Raw genomic sequence first — 27,231 nt, 5'->3', positions numbered from 1 at the left:
TTTAGTGATGGATTTGGCATTAAACAGTCTTAACCGGATTATTTTGCAATCACAACTGAAGACTGTAAAACTGAAATTGAATTTGAATTATTTTGTATTTCTATTTTTTAACATTGGAATAAGAATAAATTGTAAATAATGAGTTTTTCGAAAACTTTTTACCTAATATTTATCATATTTTCTATTATTTTTTGATTGAGTAAAACAAAAATTTTATCCTTGGTGTGAATTGAACCTCAATCTTCTTGTCACTAGACCACGTCTCTAACTATTACGCCAATTCTACATACAATAATTGTTTTCGGATAGAACATACCTACCTTTAGTTTAATCTAATATTTCAGTTAAGTTATGTTTATTATTAAATAAACTTAAAGATTTATAGTTTAAAATCGCTAATAATTAATGTTTTTTACTAATATATCTTAATTTATTCAATCATTTATTCTAACATCAGAAATTATTAAAATAAAATATTTTCGAGGTCATCCGTATAATTATGACTGAAGTGAAATAGCCACGCCAAGAACTAGCTTTATCTCATACTATCTCACAACTTAATCTGTCTTCTATCCTTTCCGCTATTTTGCCGGGTGGTAAGACACTCATCACTGTATAGCCTGTGAAGTATGCATCGGGAACAAGGAATTTGCAATAATTCTTTTGTTAGAAATGTGTAAATTGTTTATTAACCCACTTACTACATACACTTACATAATCAAACCTCCACAAAAGGATGCATTCAAGACCCTAACACAGTAATATATATATATATATATATATATATATATATATATATATATATATAATTGATCATTTGGCTTCAGTATATAGACTTAAAGTACTTTATTGCTTTTCAAAATATGTCCAACCAAGATCGATACACCTTTGCGTACGTTCAAACCAATTGGTAAAACAGTTATTCCAGTCTTCAGTTGACACCTGCAAAATCACTGTTTTAAAGGCATCGATGGCTTCTGGAATCGCTGCCCACGCATTGAATTCTTGATCTTTGGGAACGTGAAGTCGTTGGGGCTTAGGTCGGGGCTAAAGGTAGATGGTTAAAAAAATTGGTGGTATTGTAGTTGTCCTGCAAATTTTCGTCTTTCAATGTTTTAGCAACATAGTGAGAAATCTCTATTGGAACCAACAGGCTTTGGTAACATTAGATGGAAATAGCACGGATGCGCAACAGATAAGTAAAGGAGTGAGACAGGGCTGTGTACTTTCACCATTACTAATTTAATATATATTCCGAAGAGTTATTTACGCAAGCTTTTGAAAACTGTACAAAACATAGATGTACAAAACCGAATAACCCAAGGGAAAAATGCATCCGAATACTGGATTCATTACTGTGGTCTAATAAAATAAAGATGCACGACAAATATCCTGGTTGAAAAACATTCGCGAATGGACCGGGTTAAATACACAGACGCTCTTAAGAAAAGCAGAAGATAGAGACGAATTTGCAATAGTTATAGCCAACCTTCATTAGTGCAGACGGCACTAGAAGAAGAAAAATGGTTTAGGAAAGCGCCATCTTTGCATCATATTTCTTTTATTTTAATATTTTCACTATTAATAATATTTTAAGAAATTAAACAGATATAGATTTTTATCAAAATCCTTTCTACCATGTAATGGTGTAAGGTAATGGATTTGAATATATTGCTTATCTTTTTATAGACATACATGTGGAAATTTCCCTCTCATCGTCTCATTCTGAATCGGAGGAAACAGAAACTGAAAAAGCATACGTCGAATATTATAAAGCACATAAAGAATCAGCGTCGTTGAACGATCTTCGGAAAATCTGTCACTCTCTACAATGTTTTGTAATGAATGAGTCTACAGAAAAGAACAGAACTAGCATGACGAGAGAGAAGGGTTGGTGCACGGATCCAAAAGTTCTTTACGCGGCTCTCATACAACAAAAGGAACGAGCATTGTTTAGGTAAGTATTCATTCAAATATATTTTAATTTGTTATAGGGGCATTTACACATATAGTATACTAAATGGATTCAACACTGGATAATGGCTATCATCTTAACGAGCTGTTATAAAATCGCCATTGTCGTCGCGTTGATGACGCGAAAAACAGGGTCGCGTTAAGATCCCTTTGTCCACGTTGTCAGCTGCGCGCTACTAATGCGACCGGAGGCGCTAGCTACGCTTGCCGTCGGGATAACGCGGAACGACAATGTCGTTCGTATAATTTTCTCCATTAGCGCTCGAATAACAAATCCTTATCCATATGCAAATAAACATTATATAAAAAGATTTTCTTGGACATAATTTATATGTTCGTTTATTTTTTTAGGTTAGAAAGTTTAGATCAATTGTTGTTCCACTTGGCAAGCAGAGAAATGTCGTTAACTGTGATAAACTGTATACAGCAGCAACTTCTTGAAGGCTCTTTTGGTTTTTGTAATATAAAGAGTGATGACTCTTGTACCCAATTACATCACTATTTGGAAGGAATTCAATCTGCTCCTCTAGATATTCAAGAAAAGATTAGAGCGGCTGTACACGGTATATATCACTATTTGACACTCTCACTGAAACGACAGGTATTCAGCCATTCGGAAAATAAACATTTCTTGCTTACTACGATATTTTCTTTAAGTGCCAGGTAATTACAATACATAATATTACTGTTTTTGTTTACAATATATTTGAAATTTATTTTTTATAGTATTGATATTTTTATTTGTGTTTATATAAAAAGAATATGAGAATATGTCGGCAGGTAGTTTAAGGGACTGGCGGCCTCATCTCTTCTCAAATCTGATCCAACAATGGCCGACATATAGAGTCTCACCGCTCGGAGAAATTCAGCATTCAGACAGACGTAATTCGGCACTTGTTTTGGCTTATGGGTTTATCTCGTTGGGGTTGAAGTGTGTTATTGGAGCTGTACGGTCTGGTGGCTAATTCACGTTTAGGAGAACAGTTTTCTTATAATATTGATGGATTTTTATTTAGCATACGCATAGGGTTAGCTGTAGCTATCGGTTCACCTACGTTTTTTTGCACATGCTACCTGTTTTCATGCAGTTTTTTTGTAGATATCATGCCAATGACTTGCCAATTGTCATAAATAACGATTTAATGCAGCTCTTGATGAGATTTATTAATTTTAACTTGGATTGTCCTAAATTGTACGACAAATCCGACATTTTAAGCATCGCTGCTTTGAGACTGACTCGAATATTAGCAATATCTTGTTGTGTGCATTCCAAGAAGTTAGACATGTCGACTTTGGAAAACGTCATTAACATTTTATATGATCATTTTGCTCAAACTGTAGTTTCCAAATGCTGCGAAAACTCGACGAACCCAACCACTTTTGCTCCGGATGGAGTAAGGAATCTTGGTGATTTCTTGCTGTTTTTAAGAATTATTAGTTCGAGTCACGCTATACAAAAGCTATTGGCTTCCAAAGAATGGATATATACCTTACTTGGTACGTTGGAAAATGCCAGTCCTTATACTAATTATTCAGAACAGCTTAAAACGTTGAGACCAAAGTTATTAATTTTGCAGTTGCTGCAAGTTATTTTGCCAGGTAAGTTTTGTTTTTTTTTATTTGACCTAAAACCTTAATAGATGTGTATATTCACAAACACAAGGGATCTGGAATCTGTAATTTACTACATCTTGACTAATAGCCATTTCTATCTGCTACAAGTGTTAGAAGTTAGAACACTAAACACCAAATCCAAGCGAAGATAAACGAGGAACGTTTTATAAACTTTTTTAACGACACTTACTTGGAATGAGATCGGCAAGATCCGTTCTATTATTAATAATAAAATCGATATTAATAAAAAACTATGTGTAATAAAAGCATATAAAATGGAAGAAAATGAGATTAACATTTTGTGCTATGCAGACGGATAACGAAAAGTATTTGTAATGTTCCACAAGGAAAATGAATTTCCTGTAGTCATCTGCATACCATAAATCAAAAAAATTTTATCTAATAAAAAATCCGCGAACGCTCTCCTTTACAAAAGTGGTCGAAAAAGTTGCTCATATTATACGTTTTTCCCCTTCATATGCATAATATACAGATTTGGAAAAAGTTTTAACGGTGCTTTGTGTAAAACTTAGAGCTCGCTGGTTAAATGAAATAGAATAATAATGGAGAAAAAATGCAATATTTTGACTGTAAATAAAAGTAGCGAAAACAGCAAATATTAATTGTGAATAAATTACGATAATTAATTGGCTTTAACTCATTACTGTTATCTGTACAAAGAACATAGACTTACCTTTTGAAATATTGGTGTGTTGATTGTAGCAGGCAGTAAAATTGGTCGCTGCGCGTCACGACGTTAAGGGACGCCCGGCGCCGAGGCTCAAAAGAGGACTTAACCGATAAACTGGATGTTTTCAGTACGCTGTCTCGTTAGGAAGTGTCGTCTTGAGATGGTCAGAAACCCTCTGCCTGTTCTTAGGTGGTCTATGGGACAAGTGCGTCAAGTGCATGCCTATAAATAGAATCTATTGTATTGCGATTTTGAATGGCAATAATTCTAACTACATGGTCACAGAAATATGATACTGTACAACAGTTTCTGTGTTTGCGACACAAAAATAACAAAAGAGAAAGTCAAATTCTCTTAACAGACTAAATATGTTTAAGCCAGTTGAACAATGAGATTTTACTGAATAACAGGAAACAATATATTTTAAAGCAAATAAGTTAGAATATACCATTAAATTAGATCATATTATAGTACCGTAAAAGAAAGTAAAACAATTTAAAATATGAAAATAAATACTACATTATTTACCAAACAAACGGAACATAGAATTTTTAATAATAATTAACTGAGATTCTCTGATTTACAATTAGCCAGTGTAAATTTCAATAGAACGTCGCTGTTTTATAATTAATCCATTTGTTCGACTGGACTCCCTCTCCAGTCGATATCCTACTACAGCATCCAAACGGAAGCGATCATCGTATGGTAAATCTAGCCGCAGTGTAAAAACGGAACACAGGTATAGTGTATGTCAATAGACCAAAACGTACATTTTTACGTAGATATTGAATTAAAAATATTATTTAACTAAAAAAATGTTATTTTATTGCCAAAATGGCTTGAAAAAAAGGAATTCTAAAAAGAACATAGAGGTTATACGGCAAAAACCTAATCTGTTGTACAGAGATACTCTCATATCTCTGAGCAGTTCCGGTCTAATGCTCCCACAAAGAAGAATTATTTTCTCCGCCAATTCCGGTAAATTTCTGGCTCTTTTAAAAACATGTCCACAAACATTTGCCTTCAGATACCCCCAAAGAAAAAAAATCATTTGGGGATAAGTCTGGTGATCTGGGAGGCCACTTGTTCATACCACGAGAAGAAATTAATTTATTTCCAAAAATGGTTTCTAAATAATTTTGAACTGCTCGTGTATTGTAAGCAGGACAGCCGTCTTGTTCAAACCAAATATCATCAAAGTTGAAAGGAAGTAATTGTACTGCCGGAATAATTTGATTTTGCAACAATTCTAAATATTTATTGCCCGTTAAATTTCCATCAATAAAAAATGGACCGACGATCTAGTCCCCCAAAATACCTGTCCAAACATTTAGTTTTTGGGGATATTGTGTTCGTACTGGAATACTCAAGTGTTTATTATACCGAGACCTATATCGTACGATTGAAGGATTATGTTCTCGATGTAACGAAAATGTCGATTCATCGGTAAACAAAACGTTCTTTAACAAATATTCATTTTTATTCTGTTTATCCATCATGGGTTCACAAAATTCCGTGCATTTGAAATTGTCCTCGGCTAATAACTCTTGAGTAGTTGAAACTTTAAAACAACGGTAACCGTTTCGTTTCAAAATATTCCTGACAGTCCTATCATTCATGTCAATTTCTTCAGCAATGATTTTGCTTGAACAGGAATCACTAGTTTCAGCAACACTACAAACATCAATTTCACTATTTTGCCGAACTTCGTGGAATGTTTTCCCTCGTAGTAGATCTGTACATTTTCGACAGTTTTATATTCAACCAAACGATTCATATTTTTTAATAATACGACCAATCGTTGATTGTGTCGGTATTGGCCTATCTTCATAGGCACAAGTAAATAAATTTATAATGTCACTGTATGAGTTGCCCCAAAAATACCATTCTAAAATTTGTACTGTTTCTTCGTTTGTATACACCCTGTTGGTTTTGGTTAGAAACACTAGTTTAATTTCAGCTTATGGCATTATAATGAGAAGCAAATGTACTTGATTTGCTCGGCCAGTGATGTTCCTTGGGACTGTGGCCAAATCAGAGAGAAGAGACCTTCGGCAAAAATTGGTAGATTTCGATATATTATATATATATATATATATATATATATATATATATATATATATACCCTTTTAAATTTTAAATTATAAACAATATTTGGAATAAGAAATGTATGAGAGTATAAATTAACCAATTCAAATAATACCTAATAAACACAAACAAAATTGTTAATAAAACATTATCTGCACAAAAATCCAAAATTACGAATATCCCAAACGGAGTTTCAGAAAAAATCGGTAGACGGAACACTGTCGTCGTGCGCGTGCCAAATACGCTGCTACGGCTGCGAATCGCAAGAGAGCAGCAATCCAGTGAACTAACATATTAATTATAAAACATCGCGACGTTGTATTGAAATTTACACTGGTTAATTGCAAATCAGGGAATCTCAGTAATTACATTTAAAATCCTATGTTCCGGTAAAAATTTCCAAATGTGTATTATTTTTGTAGGTTTACAGTCTGTTCATATTGACGACGATCTAAGAAAATATATTATTAACAAATTGTTTAATCAGATTAGTAGAGAAGTTTGGAATATATCTAAGAATGCAGATGAAACAACAAGTTGTGATTTTTGTGATAGTAATTTATTAGATAATACTCTTTTCAAAGAAGGTGAAGGAAACGTACCTGTACATGACATGGGTTTTGATGCTGAAAAATGTTTCAATTGTACTATTGAAGGTAAGTCAAATTCCTTTATTCTTTGTTGTTTTAATTTCTGGTTAAAGTTGCGGCGAAACTGTTAAAGCTTGAAATCAAACTCATTGAGACCAAATCGATACACATAGAGTTTATCAACAAAAAAATTTATAAAATACCAATTAGTATTAATATACTGCTATACTATATGCCAATACAGCGAAATATCTGGGCATGAATCTAGATGCCAGATTAAGATGGAAAGAACACACTAAAAAGAAAAAAAAGGTCACATCAAATATAAAAAAAAACTGCATTGGATCCTTGGAAGAAATTTCGAAATGTCAATACATAATAAGCTCAAGATATACAGTGCTAGTCAAAAGTCCGTTCCCCCTCGTATCTTTTGAACGGTTATGCGTATAATAGTGAAATTTGGAGGGAGGTAATAAACAGACGTAGGCTTCTTAACTAGTCATAACAAGTGACAGATGACGTCACAGCGCCACTGTGACGACAGATGACGTTACAGCGCCACTGTGACAGATAATTTTAAATAGTACCTTATGGCAAGTGATACATGGTTCGAAAGGAAATGAAAATACCTATTCAACCATACTAATTTTATTTGAGTTTAAGCTCATTTTGATGAATAAAATAAATACTAAAATTGTAGTTTCGCATTTAATTAATAAATATTAAAACCTGCTCCTCTGGTTACTTGTCAAAAAGTTGACGTTTTTCAATTCTCTAATTGTTTTTACGTCAACATTAACTTTTTTGACAATTAACCAGAGGCGAACGTTAAAATATTTATTAATTAAATGCGAAACTACAATTATTATTCTAATATATCTATTCAATCATACTAATTTTGTTTGGATTTAGGATGATTTTGACGAATAAATTAAATAAATAAAAAAATTTAGTTTGGTATTTAATTAATAAAAACTCTGACGTCCACCTTTGGTTATTTGTAAAACAAAAGTTGACGTTTGTCAATTCTGTAGTTTTTTTTTAGTTTGCAAAAGCGTTTATAGCTCAATATTTAGTTTCTGTTTCCGCTTAGTTTAGTCAGGTTGTTTTTAGTTAGTTAATATTTAGTTTAATTATTGTTTAACGAGACGTTTAAGTTTTTACAAAGACAGAATGGTACGTACTATAGCCGACAAAGTAGCCGACAACCCTACTTCTTCTAAAGCCCAAGTTGCATATATCTATGGTATCAGTCAAAAGACAGTACACCGAGTCTTGGCTGAAAACAAATTTCATCAAAATTAAAAATTGGGCACCGACTTTCAGATGATGACCCCGATCGTAGACTGGAATTCTGTGAAAATATGTCCAATAAAATTAACCAACAGCCCGATTACATAATGACAATTTGTTTTAGTGACGAAAGTACTTTTTCTTTCAATGAAATGTTAACACACAATGTGAGGTATTGGAGTAACACAAATCCTCACGTCTTTTGTGAAACACATACTCAACTTCAAAAAAAAATAAATGTTTGGGCAGGTATTTTGGGAAATCACATAGTTGGGCCTGTTTTTCTCAATACTAACTTAACCGGTGAAGTATATCTGGAGATTTTACAAAATGCAATTGAACCGTTAATGCTTGAAATTCTGCAGGATAATCCAGATGAATTCGGCAACTTGGAAATAACGTTTCAATAAGATGGTGCTCTTGCACACCATTATGGTGCAGTAAGACGTTACCTAACGTGGCACGGCCACGTAAGGTAACGTCTTCCGCATCACGTGGCACGGCCACGTGATGCGGAACGAAGAAAAATATCGAATTCTTCAACTTGTTATGCAGGGTAAAGTATTTGGCAGAAGAGGACCGGGACGCCGTCGTATCTTATGGTTGAAAAATCTCCGACAATGGTTTGGGATGACCTCAGCGGAGCTGTTTCGCAGAGCAGTCAACAAAACCATGATAGCCTTGATGATCGCCAACATCCGGACCGGATAAGGCACTGAAGAAGAAGACGTTACCTAGATGAGGAATATCATGGTAGGTGGATTGAACGACGAGGTACGATAGAATGGCCAGTTCGGTCACCGGACCTCACATCATTAGATTTTTTTCTGTGGGGATACTTGAAATCTAAAGTTTACGCTACAGTACCCGACAATATTGACATTTTGAAAAGTCGCAAATTCCTCAGCAGAATGCAGTAGGATCTGGTTACCCATATTGAAAGAGGAAGGCAGTAAAAGGAAAATACAACTATTAGTAAGTCAGTAACATATCGAGGATACATCGAGAAACTAAATGTAAAAACAAAAACTTACCATGTCGGGATAGTATTATGAGGTTTTTTCCTTTTTTTCCTCCTGATTTACTGGGCCATTCTATGAAAACAAAGACATTTTCATAAAAAAATGAAATTCGGTATTATGACTTTTAATGATTGTTATTAGATTATTAAAGCTTTGTACTCTGTGGAAAAAATCAGTTTTTTGGAAAAAAAAAATTGTGCAGGTGTTTATAGCATAATTAAATATGGCGCCACCAGCTTCTAGTTGATGTTTGTTACTTGAGACTACTTTGAGGTTATCTGGTAAGTATCTTATAATATTTTTCTTTGTTTATTTGTATTAAATAATAAAGTTTGATGTATAAATTACTAAAACTGTGTATTATAAGGAACCACAAGCAACTTTTAAGGTTATAAAATAAATATTAACTTTTAGCTGTTTGTAATGTCCCGTACGTGACAAAAAAATATATTTTTCACATTCATCACAGCAAGTGTCAATTATTAAATATGCCAACTATACATCCAAATAGTATATATATATATATATATATATATATATATATATATATATATATATATATATATATATATATATATATATATATATATGTTATTACTAACCATCTTAATTTTTGTAGATTTTTTACACATTCAGATTGGTGATAAAACTTTTTTTATAAAAGTGTCCTGTACGTGACGTCACGTACGGGACATGTGACAATCATGTTTTTGATCAGCTAAAACATAAGTTTTTTTTTAATTTCTGCCCAAAAACTCGCTGAAAGGAACAGAAAAAGACTTCAGAGAGCAAGGAAGACACAAAGCAATTCAAAGGCCAGTCTATGCAACAATAACTCTTCACCTGTGTTACCATATAGCTGCTAGCGGACTTTCTCAGCAGCCGTCTGGAGAACTGTAAGATCTTTACCAAACTCGCCTCGCAAACAAAAAGCAGTAGTGACCGGTCTTGCTAAACGCATTGGTCTACAGTTTAGTAATGCAATGGAAGAAAGTTTAACGGATACAAGCAGTAGGCCTCCAAGAACTGAAGAGACTTCAATTATCAACTTCTTTTATCGGCCAGACATAGTGTATACCTGTCCGGGGATGAAAAATGTTATGACTGTTTGGAAAGATGGGAGGAAGGAGAAGTTGCAGAAACACTACATGACTATGTTTCTAAGTGAGGCATTTAGTATATTTAAGGAAAAAAATGAAAATGTTAAGGTTGGCTTTTCTAAATTTTGTAGCTTAATGCCAAAAAATGTGTTGTTACTCAAACAAACTCCCTCTAAACAATGTAAGTGTAAAATTCATGAGAATTTTATGTTCAAATTATAGTCTTTAAAATATATGTATAATAATGACTTCTGGAAAAATGTCGTATGTGATGCTGCCTTAAACTCTGTGTTGGCAGAATCTGTGCGAAACTTGTAACAATGGTAAACTTTTGTTGCTCCTAAGTGATCCAGACAGTAAAGTTAATTGGAAGGAGTGGAAAAAACTTGATGACAACAAAATTAAGTTGGTCATAAATGAAACTGCACTTGCGACCTATATGAAATGTTAGTCAAATATCTGCCACACATGATGTACCATGTAAACACCAAACGAATTCAGAGTAGTGAGTTTGAAAATGGCAAAAAGAATAGGACATAACGCGTATTACAGATTGACTTTGCTATGTTCTTTAGCTGCGAGTACCAGAACGAGGTACAAAGTGCGTTATGGTCACGCAAAAGTGTCCTTTTGTTTACAGCAGCAGTTATTTGTGGAGGAAACTGCAAAACTTACAGTTTGACACAAAAAACAAAGACAAAGATACAATGTTTGTGTTTTTGGATATCTTTTATAAAGATATTAAAGAGGACCCCGAAATTTTAGAAGAAGTGATTTGGAGTGATGGTCCCTCTTCAGAATTCAAAAATAAATTCATGGTGAAGACACTGCAGTTGCTATCTAATAAATATAAAAAAACATTTACCTGGAAATTTTTTGCCATCTCCCATGGCAAGGGTGTAGTAGACGGGGTTGGTGGAAACATCAAGCGCTTAGTAAGAACAAAAATGATGGCTCGAGGAGAGAATGAGTGTATAGTACAATCAGCTAAAAACTTTGCTGCAAAATGTTAAAAAGTACATCTTGCATGTCTTTTCAACGTAAGTCTATGAAATGCATAAATATTGTGATCTAAGTGTAAATTGGCAAATATTATAATCTAGGAAAAATTGTGCATATGTCCCGTACGTGACAGTGGAATTCTCCTACTATGAAATCACCAACAGAAGAATTTTACTGCCATCATTGCATGTGGTTGTCTTTTTAAAGACGAATCAAATGCTATGATTTTTCTGATGGGTATACTCAAATTAAAGTTGATTTCATGTAATCAAATGAACTATCTTACAATAAATTCGTCCACTTTAAAATAGCAAAATTGGCAATATCATTTGAAAGTCGTCTACTTTAAATTATTATTTAAAGTAGACGACAAAATTTATTATTATTACTTATAAACATTAATTTATTAATATTTTGTGTTTTGAGAACGATTTATGAAGTTCAAATTGAAACGTCAATAACCTATTTTAATAACCTATGTAATAACATGTATTGTTGTCTGTTATTATAGGTAACTTGACCCTAGTTCACGGTACAGGAGGTAGAGGTTACGGTTTGGGACTGCAGGCAATAAGGTCAGGGTGCTATCAATGGAAAATACTTATAGTAAAGGAAAATAGAGGCAATGAAGGTACGTGTATCGGTGTCTCAAAATATCCCGTTAAAGATTTTAGTCACAGATCCACAAACGACATGTGGTTGTATAGAGCTTACAGTGGTAGTTTGTATCATAACGGCGAAAGAGACATGAGCTTCCAAAGCTATACACAAGGTAAGTAAAAAATATGCTTCGTTTCTTAGTGTTTGAATGGGGACGTAAAATAGTCCTAGTAAAACATCTTCCAAGCTCGGAGTTTCGTATTATTAAAATACAACTTGGTTTTCTTAAGATTTTATTCTTTCGAACATTTATAAATCTACTAATTTACAATAATTTTCCTTCGATTACGCTGGTAGGAAATTGGAATATCTGTTTAATGAGTTAATTCACCACTATAATTATTAATCTTGAACTAAAACGCTTAAGAAAAATGTTTATTTTTTGGAGAGTAGTGCGAGAATGTCTTGAAAATGTCTTGTGTCATTCGTTAACGTACAAAGGTTTGAAATCTAAAGGGAGACGTGACGTAAGGTAAAGTTATTTTGTCACAGTTTTGTAAAATAAAAGGGAACAAAGTAATTTTATGTTTGAGATATTCCAACAGTGCTTCTTAATAATATTGTTATATTTTTATTAATCTAATTTATTGTCTTTATTTATTATCAAAGGTTCTATTTATAACACTTACAAATTTATTAAAGTCTTTATTAAAATATTCACTAATTTATTACAATATTTATTTATATTTATTTCCGCGTACAATTATATCTCGATCTAAAAACTCGACTTCATATTCAAAAACTAACTAACTGTTTACAACAAAATTCCTCTTTAAATATAAAATACAGTTAATCGAGAATCCCTTCGAAATTCGGATGGTGACCTTCTCGACTATAGAAAATGTCACACCGAGAGTGCAGTACGGCTAATATAGGAATGCACAATTGCCGGATTTCACGCCTTTCACTGGCGATACAAACAGGTCCAAGTGGTAGTCACAGAACCGTACCCAGATCTCTACGCCGGGCTCTGTTATTTATTATAAAATAATATATTGATAAAATAATTGCCTTCAAGTAGCCAAATAAGAGGCATGAATTTGAATAAAAAGACCTTAAGTTTTTAGCGAGAATTTTATTATAAAACTGTATACTTTATTAAACTAACAAATGTATTTTAATTTACATTTCTTGATAGCTATAAATATACCGGGTGGAACCTCCGGTAACTCGATTTCCGTGCACCCATCCCAATGGTAAATGCATTTTATTGGTTATACAGTGTAAAATAATCGAGGTTACTCACAGATATTCAATTAATTATACTTAAGTCGTCCTCTACATCCGAGATGTCGGATTCGCTTTCGCTACTCTCCCCTGTGTTCGCGTGTATTATCAATTGGTCTACGTCATCTTGCAGGTTGTCCGCAGTCCACATCTCAGTTTCCGTTTTCTCAACAACATGAGTGACATAATTGCGCCAATTTTGCTCTGTGACGCGTGCGAAACCGTCGTCGATCAACTGGCGTACCTCGTCGTTTTTAAAAGTGGTATTATGGGTACCTACATATCGCTTAACTTGGTTCCACACCATTTCTATAGGATTCAATTCGCAGTGATATGGAGGAAGCCTTAAAATATAAACATTATGTTGTGAAGCATACTCATCAAGATGATACTTATCGTATTGATCTCTAAAAGCACGCGCTGCTTCTAATAGCTCGGATTTCAAATAACACTCCTCGAAAAAAATGTCTTTTTCCACTAGCCATTCCTTGATTGCAGCTTTATTCTAGGAATTGTTAGGGAATCTCTCTTTACGGGAGTGGTACGATGCATTGTCCATTACAATGACATTCCTGCGACCATTATTTGGTAAATTTGATATTAATGTCTCCTTAAACCACGACTCAAAATATGCGGCATCCATTTCATCGTGATAGTCGCCATCATTTTTCTTTGCCAGAAAAACACGCTGTGTGCCAGGAAGGAAACCTCCTGAAAAACCTGCATGCAATAAAACATATCGTGGACCTCGTTTAGTAGGTGCTTTTACGCCAGTACTTAAACCTTTGAGAAAAGCATCACTACTGTTTTGTATCGTAGTATCGCACCATTCGTAATTTATAGATTGGCTAACATTAACGCACTTCTTCTTCTACGGCACTACAGCCCAAAATGAGCCTTGGCCTCCTTTATTTTTTGCCTCCACCCTTGTCTGTCTGTGGCTGCTCTTCTCCATACACGGACTCCTAAAAGTGCTTGTGCGTCGCTGCTTACTGTGTCTTCCCAGCGCTTTCTTGGCTTTCCAACTGGTCTCTTTCCCTGCATTCTGGCGTTCAGTGCTCGTTTTGGTAGCCTATCCTCTCCCATTCGTATCACATGTCCGGCCCATTGCAATCTTTGTATTCTAATGAAGTCTGACAGGGGTGTTTCCTTATACAGTTGATAGAGCTCGTTGTTATATCGAATTCTGAAGATTCCGTTTTCCCTCACAGGTCCTAGTATTCTCCTCAGTACTTTTCTTTCGAATGTGTCGAGTTTGTTTTTGGATGTTTCTTTCAGGACCCATGCTTCGCTGCCATAACATGCTATTGGCCGAATTAAAGTTTTATAGATTCTCATCTTTGTATTTCGGTGGACACTTTTAGACCGAAATATATGGGAGAGGGCAAAATAAGCTTTGTTTGCCTGCGTTATCCTTTTTCGTATTTCTAACATTAACGCACGATTCGTCCAAATATATGATATTGCAATGGTCTTTTCGCAAACGTCGTATAGTTCTCAAATAATTATGGCGCCAATGAATAATATCCTCTCGCTCCACCATGATGCTTCTTCGGCCACGTTTCTTGTAAACAAATCCAATATCTTTCAGAAGTCTGTATAAAGTAGAAAGAGACAACGGCTGTATATTCTCATTACCTTGTATGAAGTTATGTATATGCTTTAAGAATGGCGGCAAATTTTTCATGAAAAATTCACAATGAACAATTCTCCGTAGAATACTTCTTACACCCTCGTTTTTTACGTTTTTTTGGCGATTTCAACGTTCCACTCTGTTCTTTTTCTTTTTTGAAATTGTAAATGCTTCTTTCGCTAACACCAGTCATCAACGAAGTACGTCTTACAGCAGCACTTACATTAAGTTGTTCCGTATTTTGTAAAAAACACAACACATTTAACACTACGAGTTTAGCGCAACCGTTACATAATTCACCGGATTTAAACTTATGGGACTCCATGCTCTCTGTTGAAACTCGGACTAAATTTTGAAGTGTAGTTTCGTTTTCCAAAAGCACTTTCACCCTAAGGATGGGTAGGGGGTGAAATAGGGAAAGCTTGGAGTTTATCAAATACTAATTATGACAAACAAGTTTATGGCCATATTTAGGTGATTATGTTAATGATGGTAATTTGTAGCAGAAGTTTTACAAAAGAAATGAAGACCTATTTATAGAAACAACATAACTGTATTTTTAATATTTTACATACAATAGAAAAAATCTAATTTCTATGAAAGAATTGGAAATTTGAATATTATATATAATATCTATAAATAATATCATTTCCAAGTTTCCAAATTCTTTCCTAGAAATTATGTAGGTTTTTTCTATTTTATGTAAAACATTAAAACTACAGTTATTGTATGTTGTTCTTGTAAAGATGTGTTCAAATGTTACTCTTATGAATATGATTCAATTGTATATCTCATGTTGACGTTTTATATGCAAAATTCATAGTTTTCGTTGTCAATAACTCATCAATGCCTTTTTATTCTACTGTATACGTATACATGATATAAAATATTTTACTCGTACTGCCGGCAGATGCATTTTATCCAAGCCGGTCCTGTGAGTGACAACCCTGCGCGTTTATTCTCCATAAGAAAAGCATTGCCGTATCTTACCCGTACTGCACTCTCAGTGTGACATTTTCTATAGTATAGAAGGAATCCCACAACAGACCGGTTCTTTAAGAAGGGCGGCGAATTCACTAGAACAAAATAGAATTATGTAGAAAGAATATGTTTACAGTTTTTATGAGTCATAATTATCGTAACAATATAATTAGTATTTTATAGTTTATTTGAATATACAGTCTACTTCACGAGGAAAATTGTGTAATTGTGCTGGAAGTCGTTTAGATAAAATGGAAAATATCCTATCAGCTGGCAGAGTGTAAAAGTATTTTTAAACAAGTTTTTTCATGTTCGGTCATTGTGGTTGCCTAGTGCTTGTCTTGTAGCAGACTAGATCTTCCGTTTGGGAAATTTTATGTACTTATCTTTGACATATATTATTAAAAATATCAATTAATACGAGATGTACCCGACCCACTCTATCTCATAAAATGTTATCTTAAGAAGTTAAAGCTGATGATAAATCATAGGACTTCCAGGCAGCTTCATGTATACATGCGACTTTTTCATAGTTTAAATAGTTCATTGTTAAATAATTCGGTTTTAAGACTACTCTAAATAACTTTAGAATTAATACAATTATCGTTTTAGGTGACTATATTACTGTCGTACTGGACATGGATGCAAAAACGTTAAGTTTTGGAAAGAACGGTGAAGAGCCTCGGGTGGCTTTTGAGAACATAAATGCTACTGAACTTTACCCATGCGTAATGTTTTATAGCACGAATCCTGACGAAAAAGTGAAAATAACCGACATGAAAGTTCATGGTAAGTTGGAGCTAATGTCACTGAGTAAATGATAAAATTATAGAGCTTTTCAGTGGGAACTATATTATTGGCACTCCAAAATTTATGAATTTTTAAAAAGAAAGAATTTTTGGAGGTAAAAACAAGGGTGAACTACAAAACGAAATTACGATTTTCTCATTTTTTTTTAAATGGACCACCCTGTATTTTATTTTTTAGAAATATTGTATGTATGATACTCTTTCATTTTTATATAGCATTCACTATACCTAAACTCATTATTCTCCGAGATATTTTTAGTTTTCTTCAAATTTCGGGAATATATTCAATTTTTGTAAGTAGAAATAAGTATTGAGCATTGAGTGATAATATAACAAAATTGTTTTTATTCAATAAGTAACCAATCAAGATATAAACCATAATAATATGTAATGAATGTGATATTGAGGAAATAAGTTTTAAGTAAATATTCAAAATGCCGATCATTACCTAATCATAGTAATGAAAATTATGCCGATTCACCATTCCATTTTTGTGAAATGTAGCCTTATCTCCAAAAAGCACATAATCGAAAAAAAAATCGGTCTTTGCACTTGCTGCTGAGATCATTAACAAAAACCTAATCTGCGTTGATAATCATCGACTGTCAAATCGATGTGGAATCTTCAGTAGTAGCTATCAGTACATCATATTCCTTTTCTATACTTAAAACAGTTTTGATGCTTTCATTTTTTTTTCTCTCATTCGTTCACGGCCGCCAAAGCAGGTGGCACCTCTGTACGCTAACCACTGCAGTGGTGAAGTTTTAGGAGACATTCGTTGGACTTTCCGAGTTTGAATTTGTATCAGCCCAAGTGTCTGATGAGGCTGGGATAGGCCGAAATGATTCATAACACTTTATTGATACCGATTCGAGCACGCACGGGAAGTTTAACGAATTTGTCCTCCTAGGCCTTATATTTGACCATTTAATTCAACAAAGCGATAGCAGCTTTTGCTAGAAGATTTAATAATATATATATATATATATATATATATATATATATATATATATATATATATATATGTATATATATATATATATATATATATATATATGTATATATATATATATATATGTATGTATAATTAGCTAATTGTTAAAAACAACTGTTTTACGCTATATTTTCTAATTGTTTATATTTTTTGTTAGGTACTCAAAGAGATCTGCTACCAGGCGAACCAAACCTGGCTCCATTACACGCCGTTCTTGTCGAATTCTACATTACGCTTATTAGGAGATTACACGTGTCTCCGACGTGGACAGAAGACGTGAACCAAGCTTTAATTACAAGACTGAATAAAATTGAAAATTATTTCCCAGTGATCGACACCCACAACATAGAAGACGACGTGGGTCTGACGCAAGAGAAAATAATCGAGTTAAAATCAGAAATACAAACTAATGAATTATGCGATAATGTTTGGTCAGCACTTGTAGTGATCGCAGGTAAAATATACAACATATTGTTCAGCTTAAATCAAATGCATGCAACTTTTATTTATTTGTACAATTGCTTCTTAAAATCTATTAATTAACTAACTTGTACTACTAAAACCTTCCTAATCAATTTCTAATTTAACTAAGCCGACACCGTGCTGCGGAGGGCACTTAAAGCCTTTGGTTCCGGCTACGTAAGTAGTCGTTAACACTAAAACCTGAGCCAGAAGGTTATACGAAGGGAAGATGTTTAGTTGGCTACAGTATAATCGGTTATTACAACGGTGGACAAGTGGCGGCCTTGGTCTGCAAACTGGACTGTCAAAACTATTTTAATATTTCAATCACATAAATATATATGTTTATATATGTATTATTAAATAAATTTTAAATATAATTTTTAGAAGCCTTTTCCTACGTTTGATTGCCACCGTAGAGTTGGCAACACCGCCGCCGCTTAGCTTGGACATCCACACGTAGAGTTGGCAACACTGCCGCCTCTCCGACATTAGCCAGCTAGTCGCAGTTACGTTCACGTAGTAGAGCTGAGAGCAAGTTAGTGTTGTTGTGACTGTCGCCAGTTGTCTTTTGTGTTGTTGGCTTGGTTAACTTGTAATTGTCGATCCTTGTGATTTTTATTTTTTATCGATATGGATCGTAAAAAGCGTAAAATTGATAGTGAAAATAGGAGATTTGTGACTGAATGGATTGAATAGTATTGTTTTACGATTCCTGATAGAGCTGGCGCTGTTCCAGTTTACCAAAACGACCCATCAGTACAACAATGTTTACTGGCTAAGTAAAGGTCAATTGATTGAACGTTTTTGGTAAATCAAACAAGAAATAACTACCTTCTTAGAAAACTTGAATACCCAAGAAGCAACAAAGCATTTGGAGTTCCTGGAAAACGAAAGAAGTATGTTGGCTGTGGCTTCCCTGAAAGACATTTTGCAACACTTAAATGTGCTCAATACTGAACCACAAAATGAGACATTAACATATGATCTGATACGAAGTGTGTCCTCGTTCCGTCGCAAGCTCGATATTTTTTAAAAAAGACATTGCAAGTCAAGTACTAATTCACTTTCCAACAACCCTTGAACACAAGAATAATTCTGAATCAGAAATAGATGTTTTAATATTTTTAGATTTCACTGAAGGTCTTAAAAAGGAATTCGCAGGAAGATTTGAAGACTTTGCTAGGTAGAAAAGTTGTCGGCATTCCTAAAACCGCCTTTTGCAGTTCCTCCAGCAGGAGAATGGAGCGATGTTGCTGCGAATTTGTTCCCCATTTCAAAGCCCTTGCTCCAAATGGAGACTATAGACTTACAGGAAGACATTTTACTGCAAATGCATGAAACTGCATCCACCCAAGAATTTTGGAGTAAACATGTTCCAGAGAAATATGAAAAATGTAAGAAATTGGCCATTTACCTTGCTACTATGTTTGCCTCCACAGTTCTTTGTGAAACTTCTCTTTTCAAAAATGAATTTTTTGAAGGACAAATATCGATCAAGATTGACAGACGCTCACGTTGAGGACACTATTCGAATTAGCTACTCCCAGCGTGAACCCAACTTTAAAAAATTGGCTCAAGAACACAAGTATAATTTTTCTTCCCTCCCCAAACCTATTTCAAAATATGTCTGAGCCGTACCCAAAACTAGTTACCGGCCCCTGGATTATAATAACAAACGGTTTCTGAGAAAAAGCCGTATCTTACCTGCTGAGTGCAGGCTCACTATGGCGACGAACGTTCTTTACATTCCTGAGCCACAGAATAATAAACAATCAGAATGGCCACTCAAAATTAACCCGGTTTAATTTATTTACGGCAACGGTATTTACGGTAAAATACAGTTCTGTCGTAGCTTGTCACAAATTTCTCAATCCGAGTCTATGTTTCCGTTTAAAATATGGCGATCGAGTGCTGACACACTTCAAAGGTTGTCATCTGGGAGTGGACATTTTGATTGTTATGGACAGCCGGAGTGTGACGTCACAGCTGTCATATTGTTATTATTACTTTCCAAACAAAAGTTGAACTGTCCAATGTCAAGCCTTTTTAATTTCTATAAAGTTAACATTTTGCTTCATCTGCTGCTTTTTCTTTTAAATATAGTGTTTTTTACGATAATACCATAACTCAGTGTTCTGTTTCTATGAAATATAGTTTAAAAGTTTAAATTAAAGACATTCTAACCTTACTTTATTGATACATGTATTTTATTGCTATTTTTATAAAACAACATGCTTTATTATTTACACAACCTTGTATAATTGTTGTAGTAACTATTAGAATACTTATATATTGCAAAAAGCGGAAAGATTCTGTAAAAAAATGAAAAAACAACTAAAAATACAAATTATCCACACTAAACAAGGTTTGTTTGGAAAGTGAAACTGACAGATGTCAATAAAATCTACGTCATCACTCCGGTGGTCCATTTATTCTATGCCTGAGCTGTGAATTCTATTAGTCAGAGAGCTTGTTACAGTATAAATAGGACTTTTCCCTAAAGAGTTATTTCACAGATTGACAGACTGATAGGCAATGGTCGAATAGAGAGTCTGTTGGGTCTTTAATATTTACAAAATTATTATTTATGAATACATCGAAAGAGGCCAATGAATAAATAGGCAATAATAAGATACTATCAAGAATCGAACAAGCGAGGAAAATACCCATGAACATGAAAACATTTTTTAGAAGATTAGAGCTTAGTCTAAAGCTCAGATTTCGAATGATCAGATGTTATTTTTTCTCTGTTTTGCTGTATGGCTGTGAAAATTGGACAATGGACTCTGAAACAGAAAAATAATAGATGCCTTTGAAATGTAGATATACAGATGGATGCTGAGAATTCCATGGATACAAAAAGTTACCAATGGTAAGATACTTCGACGAGTAAGTAAACAAAAGGAATTATTCAACATAATTAAAGAGAGACAAAAAAAAACTTGGGTCATGTGTTGAGAGGTGAAATATATGAATTACTCCAAATAATATTATAAGGTAACGTGCAGGACAAAAGATCAGTTCGAAGACGCCAGAACTCGTGGTTGAAAGACCCGATGAGATGGTTTAACCGCTCATTCAGAGAAATCTTTCGTGCAGCAATTTACAAAGATACAATTGCCATTTGGATCGCCAACCTTCGAAAGGAGACGGCGCAATAAGAAGAAGAATAAAATTATAAACGGGGCTCGCGATTTACGTCAAATGTATATAACGTACATTACTTTATCAACTATTTTTATGCTGATTAAATATCAATATCAAGCTGAAATTGTTCCAGATTAAAAGAGCATCTTTTTCTGAAACTTGCCTATACGTTGAATTTTTAGAACGATTTCCGAATTGAAATTGAAAACGATATACAGGGTGTCTCAGAGTAGATTTTAGTAATTAAACTTACCTTACGCCGACCCTGTTCGAAATTTCATGGAAACAGTACGTCAGCCGTGTAGCCGACACGTGCGGATTTCAGTTACCATGGAACAGTGGACGAAGACGCAGCATGCCTACATGGTTGAGGCTTATTTTAAAGCCAACGATTTCTATGCAGTTGCTCGGCGGCATTTTGTGCGCGGTACAATATTATACGCGTGGGTGCTGCACCATCCGCGATGTTAGTGCACGCATGGGTAAAGAAATTTAGAGAAAAAAAAAATGTTACAAATGTTGAAACATCCAGGCAAACCAAAGCTATTCGAACTAGTGTCAATATTGCGTTTACTTCGCAAACATGCACAAGCGCTAAATTTGTCTCGCGCTAGTATCCAGCGTATTTTAAAGAAGGATTCAAGTTTTCACCCTTACAAAGTTCAGTTCAGCCAATATTTGAAAGAAACTGATCACTTACTGAGGAAAAATTTTTCTGAGGAGATGATGACTCATTTTTGGGATGACGGTGGCTTAAAAGGGATCATTTTCAGTGACGAGGCTCACTTTCACATTAATCGATATGTCAACAAGCACAATGCTCGCTACTGGTGTCCTGAAAATCCACATGAATTACACCAGAAGCAGTTCCATTCGAGAAAGATGACCGTTTGTTGTGGCATGTCTGCATCGGGGATCATCGGACCCTACTTTTTTGAAGATGCTAGGGGACGCACGCTAACTTACAACAGTGCACTATACACTGCCATGTTGCGGAATTGGCTACGTCCAGAATTGCAAGACGGTGTTACGCCGAACACTTCAATAAACGCCCTAACAGAAATTTTTTACAGGCACACTGATTTCACAAAATGGTGATATCCGTTTTCCCCCAAGATCTCCTGACCTTACTCCTTTAGATTTTTTTCTGTGATTAGTTTCTGATTACAGTGAATATGTGTGAGTGCGTCTTTCTCAATTTGCGATCCAGATTGCAAGAGTGGTAGGAGCGAGATGGTCAACATCTAACCGACGTGTTATTTAAGAAATAAAATCCGCATGTTCTCTGTGGAAATCTACTCTGAGACACCCTGTATATAAACGAAAAATATAAAATATTCTAATCATAATTCTGTTTTAATCTAAAAAAATATAGCAGTTAATTTAAAAAAAAATTTTAGTCAATTTAGATATTTCAGATTTTGTGTCTTTTAGGACAAGATCAGGGTATGCGCATGGGAGGTATATGCAAACACAAAACCACTGGAAAAAAAGCAATAGTTCTCGGTATCCTCAAAAAGGGTATCACAACTGTGAACGTTCAATGGGAATCAGACGGAGGAGTCTCTGACGTTTCACTCTCCAATCTGGAGTTCGTTGAACCTATTCCTTTTGCTATAAACAAGTTTACTGGCGTAGCACCCAAAGTTTTACTCCAAGTAGCAAGACTGAGCGGCATTACCAATGAAATATCTATGCCAGTGTTCGATCTTACGGAAGATGAACAATTATTGTTGTATCCGAATAGGGCACAGAAGCATCCTGCACCGGAACAATTAAGGTAAATAATTTTGTAATATTTATGTCAAAGTAATTTATTTGTATGTAATTATTAAAAAAAAAACAGAAATGTTCACAAAACAACTTTGAGGCCCCACGTGGAAATATCAAGAATAAAATCGATCACGTTTTAATTGAGAAAAATGGATCAATAAATTTTTGCTCTTACTAATTCTGCATTAAGCAAAGTGTAAGAGCAATTCGAGTAGCCTACGGTGCTTCAAACTAAGAGTTTGTAAGATCAAAAATATATGTCAACTATAATTAGTATTGTTATATTTTTATTAATCTAATTTATTGTCTTTATTTATTATCAAAGGTCCTATTTATAACACTTACAAATTTATTAAAGTCTTTATTAAAATATTCACTAATTTATCGCAATATTTATTTATATTTATTTCCGCGTATAATAATTATATCTCGATCTAAAAACTCGACTTCATGTTCAAAGACTAACTGTTATTCAAAAACTGAAAACTCTCTACATAAAATGTCCCATATATACTAAATACCCGTTATCTAGAAAGATCGATGACTTTCTCCATTAAAACGGAATTCCATCGACTAGACGAGAAGGTCACTCAAGGACTGGTCTTTCAGCTGAGCACCGAATTTACTAGAATTCGGTCGACGGCTTGTAGCAAAATACTGGGGTGTGTAGGAGGAGAGAGGTATAAGAAGAGTGGTCTATATATATGGGATAAAATAGATAACAATTAAGTAAAGAAGTATGAAAAAAAAAAATTGAACGGAATGTGGCTAGGCTAGCAATGTAGGCAAGAGAATGACCACTAGAAACTCAAGGATGGATACGGCCAATTTGCATGCCTTTTAAAGACAGTAAATCAGGAAAATATGTATGATAGATAGAAAAGAAGATAAGAAAAATGAATAGATATAATGAAAATTAACAAAGAAAACAAATTGAGGGCGCCAGAAGAGGGATACTACTCTAAAAAGAGTAACGGTCACTCTTCCAGGTATCGTATACTGCTAATATTAATTAAAGTTGATGTAATAAACAAAAATGCTGTAAATGTAAAAAGGTAAGGAAATATTAATAAAAAAAAATTATATGCAAAACAAATTCAAGTTTATTAAATATAACTTCTTAGATTTTGACAATCTCTAAGTTACCAAAAAGTATATGAAAATTTCACAATATAATATTTAAAAAAAAAGAATGTTGAAAACAACTATAATAAAGAGTTGAAAACTAGACAGAATAACTCTGATATAGAGTGTACAACCTACATCTAGGTTAAAAAAACAACCTTAAACAAAATAATGCTAACATTGGAAGAACGTATAGCCAAGTAAATATATCAAACTTACCTACAATATGACCAACAATATTGTTAAACAACTCTAAATGCACATAAAAACAAAATAATATATATAAATGGGAACAAGCCAAGTTAAACAATTGAAACGGTATATTATCCTGAAGGGATAATAACCGGAGTTAATAACGCAAGATGAAATATAACAAATTAGTTAAATAAACAAATAATAAAATAATTAAAGTTAATAATGAAATAAATGGTTAATACAAAAAACAATGGAAGATAATCTCTGGGTAGAATTTGAGCTCAAACTTACCGATACCTTACACCAAGGGGAGTTATATTAATTAATATATATATATATATATATATATATATATATATATATATATATATATATATATATATATATATGTTATAAAAAAACTATAACTGGTGAAACAAGATATATATATATATAGTTCTGAATCAAAAACCAACTGTCCTCCTCGGTGAAACAGTTGTCTGGAAGGATACTCCCGAATGGCTTCGGTGTCCCAGCGAAGTCCTCCTGGAGATCCGAAATTAGCACGGAGCTGGTGCTAATTGGCTCAGTTCTGATGATTACTGTCCTGCCCTACCTCTAGGTGCAGGCTGGAGAAAAAATGAGGGTGGAGTAGACAATACCCCCTGTGGCTTGTCCCAATGACCCTGATTCTAATAGAGTTGAAGTGGTACTCTCCCTCCGATGTTCTGAGGGAAATTTATAATTCCATGGTAGGTGGCTGAAAACAATTCCCCGTTACTTCTAATCTCAATATTGATAAAAAGAAATCAAAGAAGAAGTGAGGAAAGTTTCTTTCAGCATAAGAAACCGGAGCAAAAAGATAATTATGGTAGATAAAAAAACCCATCCAATCGGATGTAGCGTGACCTTGCTTCACATAGAGTAAAAATATAATGGCCTTGGACAAAATACTATATTAAAATATGAAATAATGAATCTGAATAATAGGATATAGATAAAATACTCTAATGTTTATAATATAAAAAATTATTATTTACCAGATAGCTACTTAATTCCGTGCTAGAAATCTCACTTCACCTTCCCGAGTTTGCGAAAACACCGTCAATTAAATTATTATGGTTCTATTTGGAATATTTAACTTCTTGAAGTGAAGGAAATTCTATGCATTAATTGGATTTTCTTTCGCTAACTACCACCGTTGTGTACCACTTCAAACTCTAGATCAAAAGTGAATTTTAATTCACAGTTAATTAACCAAGAAGAGCCAATTTCCACTTCCCCTAATCTCCTGTCATCTCTTTTGGTTCGCAATGGTACCAAATTAGATCAGAGTGACAACTTAAATTATTAAAAATACACACTTAATGGGCAAATGAACACTTAAAGTTAGGCAACCCATACTACATCTCTGAAATTATTTTAGTATCAATACAGTATAAGTAACGACTGTTACAGGCTATGGAACTGGTTTTAGCGTAGGGGTCCCTTGGATATTGCCTACTAAAAAAATACTTATTAGAAAAACATGTTTACAGTTTTGAGTCATATTATGCGTCATTATTTATCGTAACAGTATTATAATATAAGATAAAGGTATTATAATAAATGGTATTATAATACAATTATTACCGAACATGAACAAAATAATGACTGATAAATTAAACATTTTTTAATGAAAACGTGTGACTACTTGAGAAGCTTATTTGTTTTACAACTTGTTTAAATAAAATAAATGTATTCAGCTCGTTTACTTTACTTTACCTCGACTTAACCCTTTTCTTAAATAACAACTACGAGCCCCTTCCAATATCAGTTGGCCCACCTATGGAATTTGCAGTTTAAGTCGATTACCATAAACAAATTATACTCTGCATGTTTTTATAAGGTCCCATATTAATTAATATCGCATTTTTATTAATATTTATTAAACACATTACCCTTATGGTTTTTTTATTTATTTTCAACAATAAAAAAATTTGTGGATTGTACAGTGGGTCGAGGTAAAGTTATTGATGAGGTAAAGAAATCGCAAATATCTTGCAATTGTCATGCTATAGTGTAAGAAATATAGTCAGAACATACAGTTTCGGTTGTCACAAAACCGAGAAATGTACGAAAAAGTAAAATAATCGAAGCAGATCGAAGGACATTAAGACGCATTATACTGAAAAATCGACGAGCAAATTATATGGAGTTAAGCGTTTTATGGAGTGACGTTATTGGAAGACACGTTTCTAGATCACCATGTCACCGAGAGGCCCACAAATTAGGATTTGGTACTTACAAAGTAAGTTTTATGGTTGAAAAAATTAGTACGAGTTGTTTTCAATAAATGTCATTTTATTTTAGGCTAAGGAAAAGCCACTTTTAATATTGCAACAAAAGAAAAATAGACTAAGATGGTCAAAAGAACATAAATATTGGACTCAGTCGCAATGAGATTCAATACAATGGAGTGATGAGTCCCGATTTGAAGTGTGTGTTGGATACCGTAGGAGTCGCGTCATTTGCATAAAAAATGCAGCTTTCCACCCCGACTGTCTGAAGAGAAAAGTCAAATTTGCTGTATCTGTCATGATCTGTTGCAGCATTTCGTCTAAAGGTCTGGGAAAGTTAAATTTTATCGATGGGATTGTAAACACGGACAAATATTTGAATATTTTAGAAGAATTTCTTTTATATGGAATACCGTTTAACATCAGCGGAAGATTTTGTTTTCCAACAGGACGGCGCAGGTTTTCATACCTCAAAAAAGAGTTCAAAATGCATTGGAGACTGTGGCACATACCACTTCTGGAATGGATTTCTAACAGTCCCGACTTGTCCCCGATAGAGAATTTCTGGCGCGAAATGAAAAAAGCTTTGA

General features: G+C 33.9%; 1 protein-coding gene across 2 annotated transcripts in view; it reads left to right on the top strand.

Annotated features, from left to right (window-relative positions):
- LOC140447232 (probable E3 ubiquitin-protein ligase HERC1) overlaps nt 1–27,231 on the top strand; it is a 90,645-nt gene that overhangs the window by 18,926 nt on the left and 44,488 nt on the right. For both annotated transcript variants that reach the window (XM_072539767.1, XM_072539766.1), the window contains exons 10-17: nt 1,690–1,957; nt 2,326–2,637; nt 3,074–3,573; nt 6,790–7,023; nt 11,886–12,146; nt 16,488–16,664; nt 17,836–18,132; nt 22,725–23,070. In XM_072539767.1, the coding sequence (XP_072395868.1) occupies nt 1,690–1,957; nt 2,326–2,637; nt 3,074–3,573; nt 6,790–7,023; nt 11,886–12,146; nt 16,488–16,664; nt 17,836–18,132; nt 22,725–23,070 (2,395 nt within the window). The remainder of the gene's footprint in view (nt 1–1,689; nt 1,958–2,325; nt 2,638–3,073; nt 3,574–6,789; nt 7,024–11,885; nt 12,147–16,487; nt 16,665–17,835; nt 18,133–22,724; nt 23,071–27,231) is intronic.

Source organism: Diabrotica undecimpunctata, chromosome 8, assembly GCF_040954645.1.
Source record: "Diabrotica undecimpunctata isolate CICGRU chromosome 8, icDiaUnde3, whole genome shotgun sequence".
Taxonomy (NCBI): Eukaryota; Metazoa; Arthropoda; class Insecta; order Coleoptera; family Chrysomelidae; genus Diabrotica; species Diabrotica undecimpunctata.
The sequence above is the reverse complement of the archived record's forward strand: the minus strand, read 5'-3'. Positions and strand labels throughout refer to the sequence as shown.